This window comes from Bos taurus, chromosome 29 (genome assembly GCF_002263795.3).
Source record: "Bos taurus isolate L1 Dominette 01449 registration number 42190680 breed Hereford chromosome 29, ARS-UCD2.0, whole genome shotgun sequence".
Classification (NCBI taxonomy): Eukaryota; Metazoa; Chordata; class Mammalia; order Artiodactyla; family Bovidae; genus Bos; species Bos taurus.
In genome coordinates this window covers 29,825,073-29,843,127 of record NC_037356.1, presented here as the reverse complement: position 1 = coordinate 29,843,127, position 18,055 = coordinate 29,825,073, and the positions used below count along the sequence as shown (strand labels likewise).

At 50.5% G+C, this 18,055-nt stretch overlaps 1 protein-coding gene across 3 annotated transcripts in view; it reads left to right on the top strand.

The window, feature by feature from the left end:
- The window catches only part of KIRREL3 (kirre like nephrin family adhesion molecule 3), a 604,306-nt gene that overhangs the window by 509,284 nt on the left and 76,967 nt on the right, over positions 1–18,055 (top strand). For all 3 annotated transcript variants that reach the window (XM_024987341.2, XM_024987340.2, NM_001078085.1), the window contains 1 exon segment: positions 2,229–2,378. In XM_024987341.2, the coding sequence (XP_024843109.1) occupies positions 2,229–2,378 (150 nt within the window).

The following is an 18,055-nucleotide window of genomic DNA, read 5'->3' as shown; positions in this document are numbered from 1 at the left end:
AGAGCAGAAGGCGGCTGCTGTTGGCTAGAGACAGCAAAACACGAGCTCCGGCCAGGATGCCTACAGGGGACCAGGAGCTGGTCACGAGACAGCAGGTCGGAGGGGCTGGGGGCCGTCCTCCAGCTACACTGACGGCAGCTGCAGCCGGGCGAGGCTGGACCAGCGCCCACTCCAGCTCCTCACCGGGCCCCGTGGAGAGCCAGCTCAACTTACCAGGCTCCTCCCCAAACCCCAGCAGAGGGCAGGAAGGGCGGGCAGGAGGGGAAGCCATGCTCTTGGGGCTACAGCTGATGGCCCTATAGCATCTCCGGCCAGGCCTGAACAGCTGTGGAGGGCATGCTGGGGACAACGCTAGCCGTGAAGACGTGAGCCTAACAGGCTCAGCCACACAGGATGCACCCCAAAAGCATACTGGGGAGCCTGGCGGAGGATCACTGCTGCCTCCACTGACCAGGAATGGGTGCCCCTTAACAGCCCACCCCCAGGGAACCCTGCGCTTCCCTCTGGAAGACCCGTAGGTTATGGGAGTAAGAGAGGCCCTAGGGCACCCAAGAAATCTCCTCTGTAGTGTCCCTGACAGGGGATTGTCCCACATCTGCTTGAATACAGCCAGTGACGGGGACCTCACTACCACCTCTGGCAGCCCAGATCTCTGTTGACACGAGTACCTTGCTAACAGTAACCTAAAGGGCGTCCCCACATTCATTGTGCCCCTTGGTCCAATCCTTAGAAGCTATGCAAAAACATCTAACCCCTACTAAAAGACTGAGAAAAATTTGAAGAGAGCTATGGCACGTCCCCTGTCTGTTTCTGTCTCTCAAGCCTTAGTCTTCTCTTTAAAAGGCCAAACGTGCCCAACTGCCTCCTGCTGAGAACTCACTCTGCCCCAGTGAAGGCCCTTCAGAAAGAGAAGCAGTTTGGGGCTGTCAGAGGGTGGATGGGCCTCTGGAAAGAGAGGGACCCTGAAGGTGGGGACACGCAGAGGTCGGGGAAAGTGGTGCATGGAAAACAGGTCCTGTGGAAAGGAACTAAGGAGATCGAGGGCCCAACAGCAGTGAAGAGGCAGACGAAGAGAACCGACTTACGGATACAGTGGGAGGGGAGGAAGGAGAGGGCGAGACGAATGGAGAGAGTGGCATGAAAACATATACACTGCCTTATGCATAATAGACAGCCATGGAGACTTGCTATATGACTCAGGGAACTCAAACTGGGGGTCCCTAACAACCTAGAGGGGTGGGAAAGGGTGGGGGTGGGAGGGAGGTTCAAGAGGGAAGGGACATAGGCATAACTATGGCTGATCCATGTTGATGTTTGGCAGAAACCAACACAATATTGTGAAGCAGTTATCCTTCAATTAAAAATAAATAAATTAAAAAAAAAAAGAAGGTCGAGGGCCCAAGATCCGGGACAGAGAAGCTCTGCCCAACCTGGCAGCCACACCCCTGATGTATTTCAACCCACAGAGCCCCAGGAAAACTGCTTAATGATTCATCATACTCAAGCCTTTATTCATCTATTATTCATCGCCAATAGTATAAGAGGCCCCCAATTTTTAAGTGTCCTGAGTGTCACCTAAGTGCTTAATCAGGCCCTGGGGTCCCGGGGGGTCATAGTAAGAATGACCAGAAAATAGTCACTTATAGCTCAGAGTGACCAGAGGCTCCTGGGCTCTGGTGAGTGGGCCTCGGTTGCTACTTCCTGTCCATCTGCAACCAAAGTTTTCCCCCAAAGCCACTCTTGCTCTTTTTCCAAGTATTTTTGTTTCCTTCTTCTCTCTCCCTCTGGCCCTGTCTTCTCTGTGACTCTGAGCCTGGGTCTCTCTGTCTTTCTGTGTGTGTTTCCTCATCAGGATGTGTGTCTGCTTGGCAAGCTTCAGAGCCGAGCATGCTACATTCCAGGGTGACAACCCATTGTGTCTGTCCACATTCAGCTCCTTCCCGCTCTAATAACAGCTTCTCTGACATCCCTAAACTTAAAACCTGCAGTACCTTTATACACACACACACACACAGACACGCTGTCCTAGCTCCCTGGGGAAGCTCACTTTTGTGCTCCTTACACTGACATCAAGGATCTGCGCTATCTCCTCCTGCTCTGCCGGCCCCCTAAGACCAGCCCCCCAACCCCTCACCCCCACCCGCTGGATGTCCCGCCCACTGCGCCCGTCAGTCATACCGGCTTCTCCACCTCGCCCCACCCCCCTGATGCACCTGCCTTCTCCCCAGGTTACCCGCAGTACCTGGTGGTAGGGAACCACCTGTCAGGGGAGCATCACTTGAAGATCCTGCGGGCGGAGCTGCAAGACGATGCTGTGTACGAATGCCAGGCCATCCAGGCCGCCATCCGGTCCCGCCCTGCACGCCTCACCGTCCTAGGTAAGAACCGTCCCTGCGCCCGGCCAAGGATGCTGTGAGAAGCAGCCAGGGCTCAGCTCCAGAAATCGGGCCAGCCTGGAGGGGCCTGCCCACTGGACAACAGGGCTGCTGCCCCACCGTGTGCGTCCCTCCCCACCAAAAGGGGGAAAGGGAACGTCCCTGTGCTGGACATCGGGAGGCCAGTGCCAGCCGACCCCTGACTCTGCCCAACTCCAGCGTGTTTGCCACTGAGGAAGCTAAAGGGGCTCCTGGGTGCTTGTTTATTCAGTCAGGAAGCGTGTTCTGTGCACATGGTCTAAGCCAGGCGCTGTGTTTGATGATGGAGACCCAGAGAAGAAGGGGATGTATCTTTGAGTCGCTTCTTTACGAATTGCCCTTCCCTCCTGCTGGCAAAGCCCCATCTAGCCTCCTCCCCCATCAGGCTCTCGTGGCGAGAGCATCCACAGGGATGACCCTGGCCCTGCTCCTTCCCACCGCCACTGCTCCCTGGAAATCCCGGCTCTCAGCGGAGGCCCGGGCTGGCTGCCTACGTCATCCCCAGGAGAACCATTACAGGTTCTTAGGCCACATCACACCTCTGCCCTCCTGGTCTTTATCTTGGTTTCCCTGGGGACATCCTCCTGAAGAGGTCCCCACTACTGGGCCCAGGCACACCTGCCTGGATACCAGGGGACGGGCTCAGCTACTCCCTCAACCACCTCATCCTCATTTAGAGTTCAGCCCCATCAACTGCCTCCTCCCGCCAGATGCTAGCGCGGGGCCAGGCCTGCAGCGAGCCACGCCGGTGCATCAGTAATAATAGCTAAGGTTTGCGTCGCGCCGCACAGCAACCCTTTCAGTCCCTCCACTTACGTTACCTCGCTGTTCCGACGCTGACCTGGGGATGGGGAAGGTGGCCCCAGGTGAGGGTTTGAGGCTCCTAGAAGCAAAGGGCAGATGTAGCAGGGTGGTACACAGGCCGCCGGAAGAGGGAAGTCCACCCCCAACCCGCTGGCCCGCCACTACCTGCCCCCAGCAGCTGTTGAAGAGTCTGACAACAGGGTCACCAGCTGGGGTGCTGCCTCCTCACCACCGGGCAGCTGAGGCACATGACTGCTCAGAGATGAAATATTTAAGAGGGTGTCAGATCTACATGGCCAGCACGCTGGGATAGGCCCTGGAGGACCACTCACCCAGCGCAGAGCTTGGCTTCTTGAGACAAGGAGGAGGAACTGGGGGCCAACCTCAGAGATCCCCTTCAACCTCTGAGTCTCCCCCAGAAGGGATGAGAGAAATAAACCTTCTCTGGACGGTTAATGAGCCGGGGTCCCTTGACCAGGAAGTGGCGGGCCCCCTGTGTCAGAGGGAAAGTCGGCCACCTGCGTCTCCCTTGAGATATTGCTGAAATGGCACCCGGCCTTCGATTGCTGTGGGGATTGAGGGAAAAGAGAAGGAGGGTTTAGTGCCTAACATATTTTCTGATCTTTGAGGATTGCAAAAGGTCAGTATAGATTTGCTAAGCAGAGTTGTAGGATCTTTTTTTTTTTAAGAGGACTGGATCCTATTTTATTTGGGAGTTGGCGGGGGAGGGACGCTGGACTGTGCCTTTGCTGCTGCACATGGGCTTTCTCTAATTGCGTCGAACGGGGGCTGCTCTTCGTTGCCATGTGTGGATTTTTATCGTGGCGGCTTCTCTTGTTGCGGAGCACAGGCTCTAAGGCGTGTGGACTTCAGCAGTTGTGGCACAAGGGGGTTAGTTGCTTCGTGGCGTGTGGAATCTTCGCAGACCAGGGATGGAACCGGAGTGCCCTGCATTGGCAGGCAGATTCTTAAGCACTGGACGACCAGGGAAGTCCTGGGTTGTAACGTCTTTATCTCCAGAGGTTTGATAGCACCATGCTCCACTCTTGGACCCCTTCTAGAGGGTGAAAGTGAAAGTCACTCAGTCGTGTCCAATTCTTTGCGACCCCATGGACTATACAGTCCATGGAGTTCTCCAGGCCAGAATACTGGAGTGAGTGTCCTTTCCCTTCTCCAGGGGATCTTCCCAACCCAGGGATGAACCCCCATCTCCCACATTGCAGGCGGATTCTTTACCAACTGAGCTATCAGGGAAACCCTTCTAGAGAGTACCAGAGATGCTAAACTGAGAGGGCCCTGAGCATTGTCCACTCCTGACTTCACACAGGACTTAAAACAGATGGGGATGCCTCTGGTCCTTAAGTTCTCATCCTGGGATCAGAGCTTCACCTGGTCATACCAAGCCACAGCCCCCTTTCATCTGTACTATCTCAGTTGATTACAAAGTCCAAGTTATCCCAGATATTTTACAGATAAGGAAGTTGAGACTCAGAGAGACAAAAGCTCTCATGGGAGGTCACACAGCTCACTTAACATTCAAAACAGACCCCCGAGTTTCCAACTCCAAACCAGTGCTCTCTGCCCAGTGTCCACATTTCTAAATGCCAGTAGGACTGCCTTTGTCCAGTTGGTGAAGAGCCAGGCTTCTGCGAGCAGGGCCGCAGGGTCTGATGGGAACAGACTTAATTTTGTCTTGGGTCACATCTAGAAGGCTTTCAGCCCCCCATCTCCCTCTCCACTGGCCTGACCTGGCACTGTCTTCTGGGCAGAGCTGGTTTGTGGGGGGAGATGTTTCGTGAGTCAGGAGATGAGCTGAGGAGAGGGAAGGTGAGTTTCCAGGAGACCCCAGCAGGATGGCCTGGGTGGAATTCCTAAGGCCAGAAAGGGAGCCTAAGCTGGCGTTTATCCATCAGCCTTTCACACAGACCACACCACCTCTCCTCCAGCTTCCCCAGACTCTGCCACAGTCTCCCCTGACTCCTCAAGGGTACCCCAGGTCCCCATCTCTCACCTGTTCATGTAGGTCCCCAGCCCTGAATGGTCCTGTGGGTCTGCACCCTAAAGCTAGTCCTATGGATCCCCTCCCTGAGCTGGCCCTGCAGGGCTCCAGCTGAGTTTCTCCGTGGTACACAGCCCCACCTACTGCCCTGGAGGGCAGCCCTGCATGCAGACACTGACCCAGCCTTTTGGAAAGGGAGCCTGGTCTACTCACAGTGGTGAACCAAAAGGGCTTCTCCAGTGCCAGTGGAGGAAAGAGGGCTGTTCCTACCTCGGCCAGCCAGCTTCCTGACCCAGATCCCATCTGCTTTGCCACGACATCTCAGCCTGGGAGTGACCCAGCCAGATCCCCAAGGCCGGGGAAGGGAGATCCCAAGGAGGGTCTCTGCCTTCCCTGTGTTCCAGGAATGAGAGAGACTCCTAATTGTGTCTGTATTTGCCTGAGATAGATTTTTAATTAAATAAAGTAAAAGCCTGATTACAACCTGCAGAAGATGTGAGAGCAGAATCAGATGGTATTCCTGCAAAATTGCAAAGCAAACACTGGCTGGACCAGAGGGAGACCCCCAGGGGTCTTCCATCAAAACACCAAGTGAGAGGGCAAATACGAGAGATTATATAGCCAACAGATGTGCATTGTTAAAATATGCATCCGCCGGCAGCCTGCTTGGAGAAGCCAAAGGGCTAACTCAGAGTCTGCAGTGCTCCAGGGAGGGCCTGGGAACCTGGCCCGGCAGCCAAGCCTAGAGTCACAGACACGTTAATTAGCCTTGTGTTACCAGCTCTCAGATGCAATCAGGTGGGGAGCAACTGTGAGTTGAGGGTCTGCTTCCCCAGGGAGACAAGAGGGAGGGAGCCAGGGAGACAGAGAGGAAGAAGGGGAAGAGGCAGCTCCTATGAAGCTGAGCAAGGTAAGGACTAGGCACCCTCCCACCCCCAGACCATCCCTGGAATCATGGTGTCAGAGACAGAGTCACAGGCCTGGAGACAACAGTCATGGTCCTGCCATTAACCAGCTGTGAGCTGGTCACTCAGCCTCTCTGAGTCTCAGTTTCCGCATCTGTGAATTGATGCACACGCCGTTTCTCCCACCTGCAGGAACCTCTGAATTGAAAAATACCAAAACCGTCCCAGGGCCAGAGGAGTAAGGGGGCAGTAGCATTTGATCCTTTTAACTTCATGAAAGCTGGATGGCAGGAATTTGGGGAGGGGACCCAGAGCAGGAGGACATAGGCACCAAGGATCTGATCAACAAACATGTGCTGAGCAGGTATTAGGTGCCAGACGCTGGAGACTCATTAGTAAATGAGAGAGAAAAGCTCCCCTGCCTAGTGGAGCTCGCGTTCGAGCAGAGAGAGAGAGACAGTCACTGCACAGTAAACACTGAGCCAGCACGCTGTGTAGCCGCGAAGGATATCAGGTGGAAACACGTGCTATGAAAATGGGGAAGCAGAACAAGGTAAGGGGGATTGAAAGTCTGGGGGTGGAGGAGGAGGAGGATTGTGGATGTCGAGTTAATTATTAAAGAAGGGATTTTCCCCTGCTTCCTACCCCATTTCCCTCTTCTTCCTGGTTCGTTTTAATATTAACTCTACTGCCCTGTGGCTCCCAGTATTAACAACGCTTCCTACATCAACATGAATTATTTAACGACGGAGAGTAAGTCAATTTAAATGAAGAGGGCATCTTTAAGACGATGTAAACCCCAAATACTTTGGAGCAGACAAATAAGGTCCAAATGTGTCTTCCCTTCGTCTCTGTCTGCAGCTCTTCCAGCTGGGGAGCTCTCAGGCCTCTATGTCCACAGAGCCGGCAGCATCCCCCAGTCCCCAGTCCCCTAACCTTCTGGGCAGGTGGTTCCAGAGAGAGACGGAGCACAAGCCAGGTCCCCCAGCAAAGGCAGGCGGAACTGAAACGGCCAAGAGCACTGGCTTCTAAAGTCATTCTCTCAGAAACCGGTGGTGAGAGTGCCACCCCGTCACCCTGTCAGGGATGGGGGCGCAGCCTGAGCAGATCTTCAGGGGTGAGGAAGCACTGCCACAGAACAAAGCCCAAGCTCCCTCCGTGGCATGCAGGGCCCCCTGAGGCCTGCCTTCAGCTTGCTCTCCAGCTCCAGCTCCCGGATAACGACCAGCTCGCAGCACCCCCACTCACCACACCCCTGTGCCTTCCCTCGCATGTGCTTCTGCCTGGGAATGCGCTTCCCAACCTCTCTTCCCTTGGCCGCTTCTTGCTCACCTGGCAGGATTCATCTTAGATAGCGCCTCCTCCAGGAAGCCCTCCCTGAACGTCACATGGCCTAGCTGCCCTGCTCTGGGTCCCTTAGCCTGCTGCCCCACCTCCATCACAGCGCTCGCCACATTCTGTTGAAAGCCACTGTTCACACATCTGGCTCCTACACTGGGTGTCTGAAAGGCAGTGTGCAGCCCTCACACCCAGCCTACAGGCACATGCCAGGGCCTCAGAAAGTGTCCCCCAGGTGGCGGTAGTGACAGAAGTGGGACTGACTAGTGGGATCACACTGACCCTCACCATGAGAACAGTACCTGGTAGATATACATCCTCGATACACAGGAGAGTTGTGTTGTGTTTATAGAGGCAACACGGCTTCACGGTTAACAGCCCACAGCCAACTTGACTGCACTTGGAACCTGTGGTGTGACCTTGGACAGGTATTCAGCCCCTCTGTGCCTCAGTTTCCTCGTGTGTAAAATGGGGAGATAATTTCATCTGTCCTCTTAGTCTTAGAAGATTTCATGAAATAATACACATAAGGCATTTCTCACACCAGCACCTGGTATGCCACAAGGCATGCAGGCATTGGCTGCTGTTACTATACCTGTTGTTGTTACTGTTATTCCTGAAATGCAAAGAGAAACCAACAAGCGACTCCTCCTTCCTGGGGGATCAGGCGGTTGTGTCCTGGAGAAGCGGTTCCATCCAGCGAGCAGGCAGAAATCCACAAATCCTGCAGGGGCCTCTCCAGGCTCGCGCACCCGGAAAGACAAGCAGAATTGATTTCCTTATCTCCTCATTAAGTGAGTTTTGCCTGGGCCCCGGCTTGGTCTTAGGTGCCGTATCGCATTTGTGCTGTGCGTCTGCTTCCTGCCACATTCATTACCCTGCAGTCACCCCCAAATTGGGGCAGCAGGCAAGCCGGAGATGGGAGAGAAGAGCAAGATCACCCTTATCTCCCGAAGCTCCAGGACAGAGGTGGTGCCTGGGCGGCTGTGCACCTTGCCTCATGCACACCCGTGCCCACCCCCAGCTGGTCTCCCCAGCCTCTTCCTGCTCCTCTGCCCTCTCGGGAGCCCAGGCCACTCCAAGCCTCCCTGGGCCAGTGGGAGATTCTGCTTCTCCCCCTGTCTGGCCACTGTGCGCCCCTCTTTGACTTCTTGCTCTAATTCTGTGCCCCCCTGCTCTTGTAGGTTACAAGGTGGGCGTGGCTTTAGGGATCATTGAGTTACTTGAAGCTGACGCATGGTCCCTCAATTCCAAATTATAGTATAAGCTCCCTGGGGGCGGAGTCTTGGTCTCTGCAGTCCACACTTGGATTCAAGGCCATATGCTCCCTGCAAAGCAGTTGTTGATGGGAGATCAGCAGAGATGGGGTGTCTGCCTGGAGGTCCCTGTAGCCACTGGGTGGTGTGTGGACTTCAGAGCTGAGTCATGATGGCCCTCTTTCTATGTCCAATGGTGCCCCCCACCACGGTCCCCCTTTTCCTCTAATCGGCCATGTTGCATGGAAAGGAGCCCACCCTTGTCTCCTTGTTCTTATCTCAGCCTCAGTGGGCTGTCAGGAGAGGCTGCTCCTCTCTGGCCAGGGTCCATCCATAATAGAGGAGAGTGTGGGGAAGAAGGGGACCCACAGATGCTGGGTGACCCCCAAGGCTCCAGAGAGGTTGGAGACCCCTCAGGGATGGAGTCAAACCCAGCACTTCCCCTCTTGGCCTGAATGTAGATGGCAGGGGGCAGGCGGGTCCCTCTGAAAGGAGAAGGAGGCCTGATGCAAGAGATGCACACACCCCTCCTTACCTCACCCAGCATCTCCAAGGGCAGTTGGAACAGATTCAGCCAATGAGAGAAGAGCTAAGCTGTCTGGTCAAGTGGCCTTGCCGAGGTGACCTGATGCCTGATGTCACCTTGGGAAGCTCTTACCACTCAACGATGGAGGTGCCCCCACAGCCAACCCAGGGCCAGCCCCTCCCCTCCCCATTCCAGCATCTCTTGCCTTCAACCCCAGCTCAAGGGAAGGCAGGAAGGTTTGTTGGAGGCCACCCAGGGTCTGCTGTATGCAAGGCGCTCAGCTTCCTGCTCCTGCCCTCCACCACTCCATTTCTAGTTCCTTGCCCCCCTACGCACACCACCCCCAACCACCACTAAGTGACCTGGGCTCTCTGGGGCAACCCTGCAGTCCACTGTGCCCAGGGCACCAGCATGTCTCCAGGTTCAAGGAGGACCAGGACCCTGGCCGGGAAGTCAGTCAATGAGCATTGTTGCCCCAGTCCTGCCACTGACCAGCGGTCAGCCATGGGATCCCCAAGTTTAACCTCCTGGGACCCGCTTTCCTTCTCCTGGGGAAAACGAGGAGCTGGAAAGATGACATAACAGAACCACTCCATAGTTTGTGCTTCTTTCTCATTCCATCCCGGTTCAGGGGTCATTGTTCCCTGAGTCCTTTCCCCTTGCTCCTGAGAGCAAGAATAGTATGTCCTTCCGCTGCTGTAATCAAGCATGACCCTAAGAGATGCTGAACAGACTCCACTGCTCAGCCAAGAGGAATGTGGGCTCAGACCATGGAGATTTGCAAAAATTGGGCCCTGGATCCTCTGGCATCCACAGTTCAGTGTGAAACCAGCAGCTGCACGGCTGCGTGTGAGATTCCAGCCACTTGCCTGTCACTTTCAGAATGCAGCTGCCTCGAGGCGGCCCTCACCAGTTCTGCCATCACTACTTCCTCTGGCCTGGACTTGGCCTCCCACATCCCTCCCGCCTGAAAAAGCCCCGTCAAGAGCCTGCCTCTCTCCAGGTAGCCTCCTGGGTCCTCTGTCAGGAAGCCTAACTGGGTCCCTATTTGTGCATCCAGATACACAGTGAGCCAAGGACAAATGGACTGGTGTGCACACACACACACACACACACACACACACACACACACAAGTTCACAGCTTGCAGATTCATCAGTGCCCCCGTGGTGGAAAGACATGAAGCCCCTCAATTAAGACTATGGTCACTGCTGCATGCTAAGTCACTTCAGTCGTGTCTGATTCTTTGTGACCCTGTGGGCTGCAGCCCACCAGGCTCCTTTGTCCATGGGATTCTTCAGGCAAGAATACTGGAGTGGGTTGCCAATCCCTTCTCCCAACCCAGGAGTCAAACCTGTGTCTCTAACATCTCCTGCATTGGCAAGTGGGCTCTTTACCACTAGCGCCACCTGGGAAGGCCAGTCACTGTTGGGAAATGGGGAAATCTCAGTGATGCCACAAAAGTTTTGACAGGTCCAGAAAAGGATGGAGCTGGTGGTGCACGTCACCCCAGCACAAGGCCCACTTCTCTACCAAGTCCCGCTAAAGAGAAATGAAGCTGAAGGAAGAGTCCTAGTGGACGTAGAGGGAGAGGCAGGGCCAGCCAGCCCCCCGGGGGTGAAGGGCCCCCTCATGGCTCCAACCTGTGGGGCAGAGTGGGTGTCACCCCGGGGATTCTGCCCAAGCCCAGAGCTGGGGAGTGCCTGAGAGGCTGGGGCTGGGCAGGGAGACCTTGAAAGGGTAAGAATAACTCACTACTTCTCCACTCCGACCTCAGCCTGGCTTGAGAGGAGGGTTTCATGGCAAATTATGGATTTAAAACTAGCAATGAATCTCCATTACAGCATGAAATGAGAAAGGAAAATGCCACTAAACGGCAGCCTTCCCCCAGCAGCCAATGGGCAAGGGAGGGTGTCGTGCTAGGAGGGAGGAGAGAGACGAAGCTACACAACCTGAGGTGGGCTCCCAGGAGCACTCCTGAGAGCCCCCGCACCCGGGGCCCACGGAGGACCCCACAGAGATGGAGGATGTGATGCCGCCAGCAGGAGCCAGTCTCTCCCCACGAGCAGTTTTCTGCAGAGGAAGTATGCACGGAGCTACGTCAGGACTGGGGGCGGCCAGAGCTTTGTCGTCTTGCGCTGTGTCGAGATGAGCCCCATGTCATAGGTCCAGCTAGAGAGGCGCAATTCAGGGACCTTGACCCACTGCTGGGCCATCTACACAGGGGGGCTTTTTTACCCCCTCACCATCTCTGGCAGGCAAGCCTGAGGTTTCCTTTCGCAGATGCAGAGGCTGACAGACAAAGAAGCCCATTCACTTGCTCCAGGTCACTCAACAGTTAAGAAGAAGAGCTAGAATCTGAACTTGGGTCTTTCTGGTAAAATACCCTTGCCCTTTCTGGCTAAGTCACGCCCCTCCCCTTTCCCCAAATTCTGTTGAGGATTACTGCTGCCTGACTCCTCCCCTTACGATCACAGGTCTCTTTCCAGCCCCAGGAGCTCCGGGAACCCTTTCTGAGCCCTGTGGCCACCCAGGCCCCCAGAGTCAGAGGGGCAGCCTTGCACAAGAGCCAAGGCTCCAGAAAAACCCTTCCTGGCAGCGCTGTTCCCCAGATGCGCCTTGGGAGCCAGGGCCCCTAGACCCACAGCACCCATTTTCCATCCCATTAAGTCTCATCATCAGGGGAACCGCCGGCAGCTTCTTTCCCCGTCGCTCTGGGTCTCTAAATTATTCTGTCTGTTGCGGGGGAGGTTTTCCTGACTGGGAGGTTTGTAGGCCCCCAGAAACCCGCATGACTGCCTCCTTCTCAGGAAAATACATAGCTGAGCCCCACAGCCCACGAAGACTGGCTTCCAAAAGAGTGTCACATTTTCACAAGTCGATCAAGGTGTTTGTAAATGTTTATCGAAAGGGAGAACTTTCCATATGTAAATATGTCAGGAGCGGTGTGATGTGAGCGGCTGAGAAATCACCAGTGCCTGGAATACCCTTGCAGCCTCCAGGGTGGAAGGCAAGAAACGGGGGTGCAGGCTATGACTTCACAGCCATCCCCCTGAAAGAGCTGGTGCTGCTCGAGCCCCAGACACACCCTCCGCTCGCTTCTCCTCTGTCTACACACGGAGATAGACACACATTCGGCAGGGTGATGGAGGAAACTTGTTTTGCACATGGGCCGATGGCGGTCTAGAAAGAAATAAGCCAGGGGTTGCACGATCCCTGGAGAGGGAAAACAAGTCCCCTCTCAATCTGCAAGACAGAGAACAGTGGGCTTTGAGCAAGGGTCACCTGAGACTACCCTGTCCCTCCTCCTGCCCCAGCCTCAAATACCAACTTGACCTGGGCAACAGTTCTACTAAGAACCAATAGAAGCCCCCCAGAACCAAACCTTGGTTAGACAATGTTAGAGATGGAAGTGTTGCCAAAAGTGGGGTCTGGCTGCCCACCACTTGAAGGCTAATATTCAAGAAGCAAGAGTGGTAGAAAGAAAGTTGGCTTTATTCCAGAGGTCAGCATCCGAGGAAGAGGCTTGACTTGTGTCCAAAGGTTGACTCCTGCAGTGGACAAGGGCTTCTAAAGGGGAGTTTCTGGGGTTTGTAGGTGGAGGGAGGTGGTCCTCTTGAAATTGGTCATGGGTGGTCTGACCAGTGTCATCTTGACTCTTTTAAGAACAGTTAGTCTTCAGTTCCAGCGTCAGTTTGTTCCCCTCCCTTTGAGGTCAGTTCTCGGAATTGTTGCAGCTTATGTCATGGCTACAGTCTGGTCATCATGTAATTAACTTCTACTGGGTGGGGGTTCTGGTGTCTGCAAAACAGCTCACAGGATATGGCTCAGAATATTATCTATAGCTCTTGAGGGGAAACTAAAAGTCCTGGACTTTGCTTAATGACTAAACAATTATTATTTTTTGTCCTGTTTAGCTGTTTTCTTTTGCTTCTGCATTTTCTCATTATCATTTATTTATTTACTTGGCTGTGCCGAGTCTTACTTGTGGCCAGCAGGATCTAGTTCCCTGACCAGGGATTGAACCTGGACCCTTTGCATTGGGAGTGCAGAGTTTTAGCCACTGGACCACCAGGAAAGTTCCGTTTCATTCTGTTTTTTCAATATACCTGTATGCACCTTCTGTATTCCTGGCACTGTCCTAGGCACGGGAAATGTGTATATGATCAAAACAGATTAAAATCTCCTGCCTTCATGGAACTTATAATCTAGCAAAGGGAGTGGGGCAATAAACAATAAGTATAAGAAGAGAATGTTATATTTTATTAGAAGGTGTTAAGGGCTATCAAAAAATGTAAAGCAGAATGTAAGAGAGAGGGTTTCCTGGAGAAAAGGGCAAGTTGAGCAGTCAGGGTGGACTTCTCAGAGGAGGTGACCTTTTTCATCTTCCCCTTTAAGAGTTTTACTGAGGTTAATTTATGTACCGTTAAATCCACCCCTTTTACTTGCACAACTCAATGGTTTTCAGTGAATATATAAAGTTATACAACCATGGCCATAACCCACTATTAAGTCATTTCCTAGAAAAGATCTGTTGTCAGTCTCTGCACCCATCTCCAGGCCCAGGCAACCACTGATCAGCCTCGTGTCTCCGTGAATTTGCCTTGTGTGGATATTTCATACAAATAGACTCTTAAAATAAGTGGCCTTTGTGTCTGGCTTCTCGAGTTAGCATTATGTTTTTGAGACATCTGTGTTGTAGCAAGTGTCCATAAATTATTTCTCTTTTATTGTAATGTTTATTCACTTGTTTATTTGCCTGGATTGGGTCTTAGTTGCAGCACACAGGATCTTTCTCTGTGTCATGTGGGCCTCTCTAGGTGCTCAGGCTTAGCTGCCCCAAGGCATGTGGGATCTTAATTCCCTGACCAGGAATGGAACCCATATCCCGTCTTTGGAAGGTGGATTCTTAACCGCTGGACCACCAGGGAAGTCCTATAGTTCATATCTTTTTGTTATTTAGTAATATCCCATTGTATGGTGGTGGTGGTTGTTCAGTCGCTCAGTCATGCCCAGTTCTTTGCGACTCTATGGACTGTAGCAGCCAGGCTTCCCTGTCCTTCAGTATCTCCTGGAGTTTGCTCAAACTCATGTCCATTGAGTCAGTGATGCCACCCAACTATCTCATCCTCTGTCACCCCTCCCGCCCTCAGTCTTTCCCAGCATCAAGGTCTTTTCCAATGAGTTGACTCTTCCCATCAGGTGGCCAAAGTATTAGAGCGTCAGCTGTAGCACCAGTCCTTCCAGTGAATATTCAGGGTTGATTTTCTTTAGGAATGACTGGTTTGACACCCTTGCTGTCCAAGGGACTCTCGAAAGTCTTCTCTAGCACCACAGATGGACCTTCTTTATGGTCCAACTCTCACATCTGTACTGGAAAAACCATAGCTTTGACTATACAGACCTTTGTCTGCAAAGTGATGTCTCTGCTTTTTAATATGCTGTCTAGCTTTGTCAAAGCTTTTCTTCCAAGGAGCAAGCGTCTTTTATTTTCATGGCTGCAGTCATGGTCTGCAGTGATTTTGGAGCCCAAGAAAATAAAGTCTGTCACTGTTTCCATTTTTTCCCCATCCATTTGCCATGAAGTGATGGGACCAGATGCCATGATCTTCATTTTTTGAATGTTAAGTTTTAAGCCAACTCTTTCACTCTCCTCTTTCACCTTAATCAGGAGGCTCTTTAGTTCCTCTTTGCTTTCTGCCATTGTATAGTTATATTTTGTTTATTCTTTCATCACCTGATGGACATTTGAATTATTTCCAGTTTGAGTCTGTTATGACTAATGCTGCTATGAGCATTCACATTCACATGGTAGCTCAGTGGGTAAAGAATCCACCTGCAATGCAGGAGACACAGGTTCAATTCTTGGGTTGGGAAGATCCCCTGGAGGGGAGCATGACAACCTGCTCCAGTATTCTTGCCTAGAGAATCCCATGGACAAGAGGAGCCTGATGAGCTACAGTCCTTAGGGTCACAAAGAGTCAGATACTACTGAAGTGACTTAGCGAGCACACACGAGTGTTCACATACAAGCCCATGTATATGTGTATGTTTTTACTTTTCATGGGTAAGATTCCTAGGAAGTGAAATAGCTAGACCATGTGGAAAGCTTACACTTAACTTTTTTAAAAAGTGCCAAAGTGGCACCAACCTTGAATTCCTGGGGGAAATCCCATTTGGCCATGGTGTTCAATCTTTTTTTTTTTTTTTTTTTTATGTTGCTGCATTAAGTTTGCTGATTTGGGACTGAGGGCTTTCAAAGTTTCCAAAGTGGCTACATCATTTTACTTTGTTCCCACCAGCAGTGTATGAGAGTTCCAGTTTCTCTACATCCTAGTCAACACTGTATTGCTTGGCTTTTCTGTGATGACCCATCTAGTAGGTTGAAGTGGTATTCTGCTACACTTTCAGTTTGCATTCCCCTAATGACTTATGTGTTGAAAATCTTTGGATCTGCAAATTATCCATTTTTTATTTTCTTTGGTGAAGCATTTATTCAGATCTTTTGCCTATGTTTAAACTGCATCATTTGTCATATTATTATCATTTGTAAGAGTTCTTCATACACTCCAGATACAAGTCCTTTATCAGATATATAATTTGCAAATATTTTCTCTCAGTCTGTGGCTTGTCTCGCTATCTCCTTAATGGTATCTTTTGAAGTACAAAAGCTTTTAATTTTAATCGAGCCCAATTTACTAGTTTCTTTTCTTTCACGGAGTGTGCTTTTGGTATTCCATCCAAGAACTCTGTCTAACACAAGGTCACAAAACTTTATATTTACTTGTACAAGTTGTTTTAGCTCTTACAAATAGCCCATGATTCATTTTTTATGTTTATCCTTTTTAACTGTATTCATTTTTTAATTGGAGGATAATTGCTTAGCAATGTGTTGGTTTCTGCCACACATCAACATGAATCAGCCATAGGTATACATATGTCCCCTCCCTCTTGAACCTCCCTCCCACCCCCTGCCCCTTCCCACCCCTCTAGATTATCACAGAGCATCGGGTTGAGCTCCCTGCATCATACAGCAAATTCCCACTGTCTAATTTACACATGGTAATGCATATGTTTCAGTACGACTGTCTCAGTTCACTGCACCCTCTCCTTCCGCAGCTGTGTTCACAAGCCTTTTCTCTATGTCGCTCTGTTACTGCCCTACAAATAAGTTCATCAGTGCCAACAAATAGGATTCATTTTAAATTAATTTCTGGGTAATTTGTCAAGCAAGGAATTAAATTCATCATTTTTGCATGTAGCCACCCAGTTGTCCCAACTTCAGTTGTTGAAAAAGACTACCCTTTCCCCACTGAATTGCATTTGTCAAAACTCAATTGACCAAAAATGTAAGGGTTCATGTCTCAACTCTCAATCATGATAAATCGATCTATATGTCTACTCTTATGCCAACCCTCCACTGTCTTAACTGCTAGGAACGTTATACTAAAGTTTAAAGTCGGGAAAGATAGGTTCTCTGATTTTGTTCTTTTTCAAAATGGTGTTAGCTATTTTGAATCCCTTGTATTTCCATATAAGTTTTAGGATCAACTTTTCAATGTTTGCAAGATGGTTGCTGGAATTTTTTATAGAAACTGTGCCAAAACTATAGACAAATTTGAAGAAAATTATCATCTCAACTATACTGAGTCTTCCAATCCATGAACATAGAACATGTCTCCACTTATTTAGTTCTCTAATTTTTTCCAATGACATTTTATGGTTTTCAGAGTATGTCATATTTTTTTGGTAAAGTTATTCCCGACTATTTTATTCTTTTTCATGTTATCCTGAATGGAATTGTTTTCTTAGTTTTATTTTCAGATTTTTCATCGCTAATATATAGAAATGTAATTTTTATATATAGATCTTAGATCCTATAACCTTGCTAGACTCATTTTTTAGGTTTTAATAATTTTTGTGCATTCCTTAAGATTTTCTCTGTGTACTATCACTTTGTTTAAAAATGAAGATAGCTTTAATTTTTTCTTTTCCAATCTGTTGCCCATTTTTTAGTAATTGGACTGACTAAAACTTCTAGTACAAAGTTGAATAGAAGTGATGTGAGCAGTGTGTGTGTGTGTGTGAGTGTGTGTGTGTGTGTGTGCTAAGTCAATTCCATGCATCTGATTCTTTGAGACCCACGGACTGTAGCCCACCAGGCTCCTCTGTCCATGGGGACTCTTCAGGCAAGAATACTGGAGTGAGTTGCCATGCCCTCTTCCAGGGGATCTTTCCAACCCAGAGACTGAATGCACATCTCTTAGGTTTCCTGCATTGGCAGTCACGTTCTTTAACCACAAGCACTGCCTGGGAAGCCTGCTGAGAGCAGACAACTTGACTTTATTCCCAGTCTTAGGAGAAAGTCTTCAGTCTTTCACCATAAAGGACAATGTTAGCTGTACTTTTTTCATAGGTGCCCTATATCAGGTTGAGGAAGTATCCATCTGTTCCTCCTTTGTTAAGAGCTTTTGTCATGAATGATATAATGATATAATCCATATTAATAGAATAAAGTTTTTTTTTCATCTTTATTCTATTAATATGGATTATATTAATTGATCTTCAAATGTCAAACCAACCTTGAATTCTGGGGAAAATCCCATTTGGTCATGGTGTATAATCTTTTTTATGTTGCTGCATTCAGTTTGCTAATTTTGAGTTGAGGACTCTTCATCAGTATTCATGATGGACAGTGGTCTATAATTATTTTGTGATGTGTCTGTCTTTAGTATCAGAGTAGCACTAGTCTTATTAGAATGAGTTGGGAAGTGTTCCTCCTCTACTTTCTGGAAGATTTTGTGAAGGATTGAT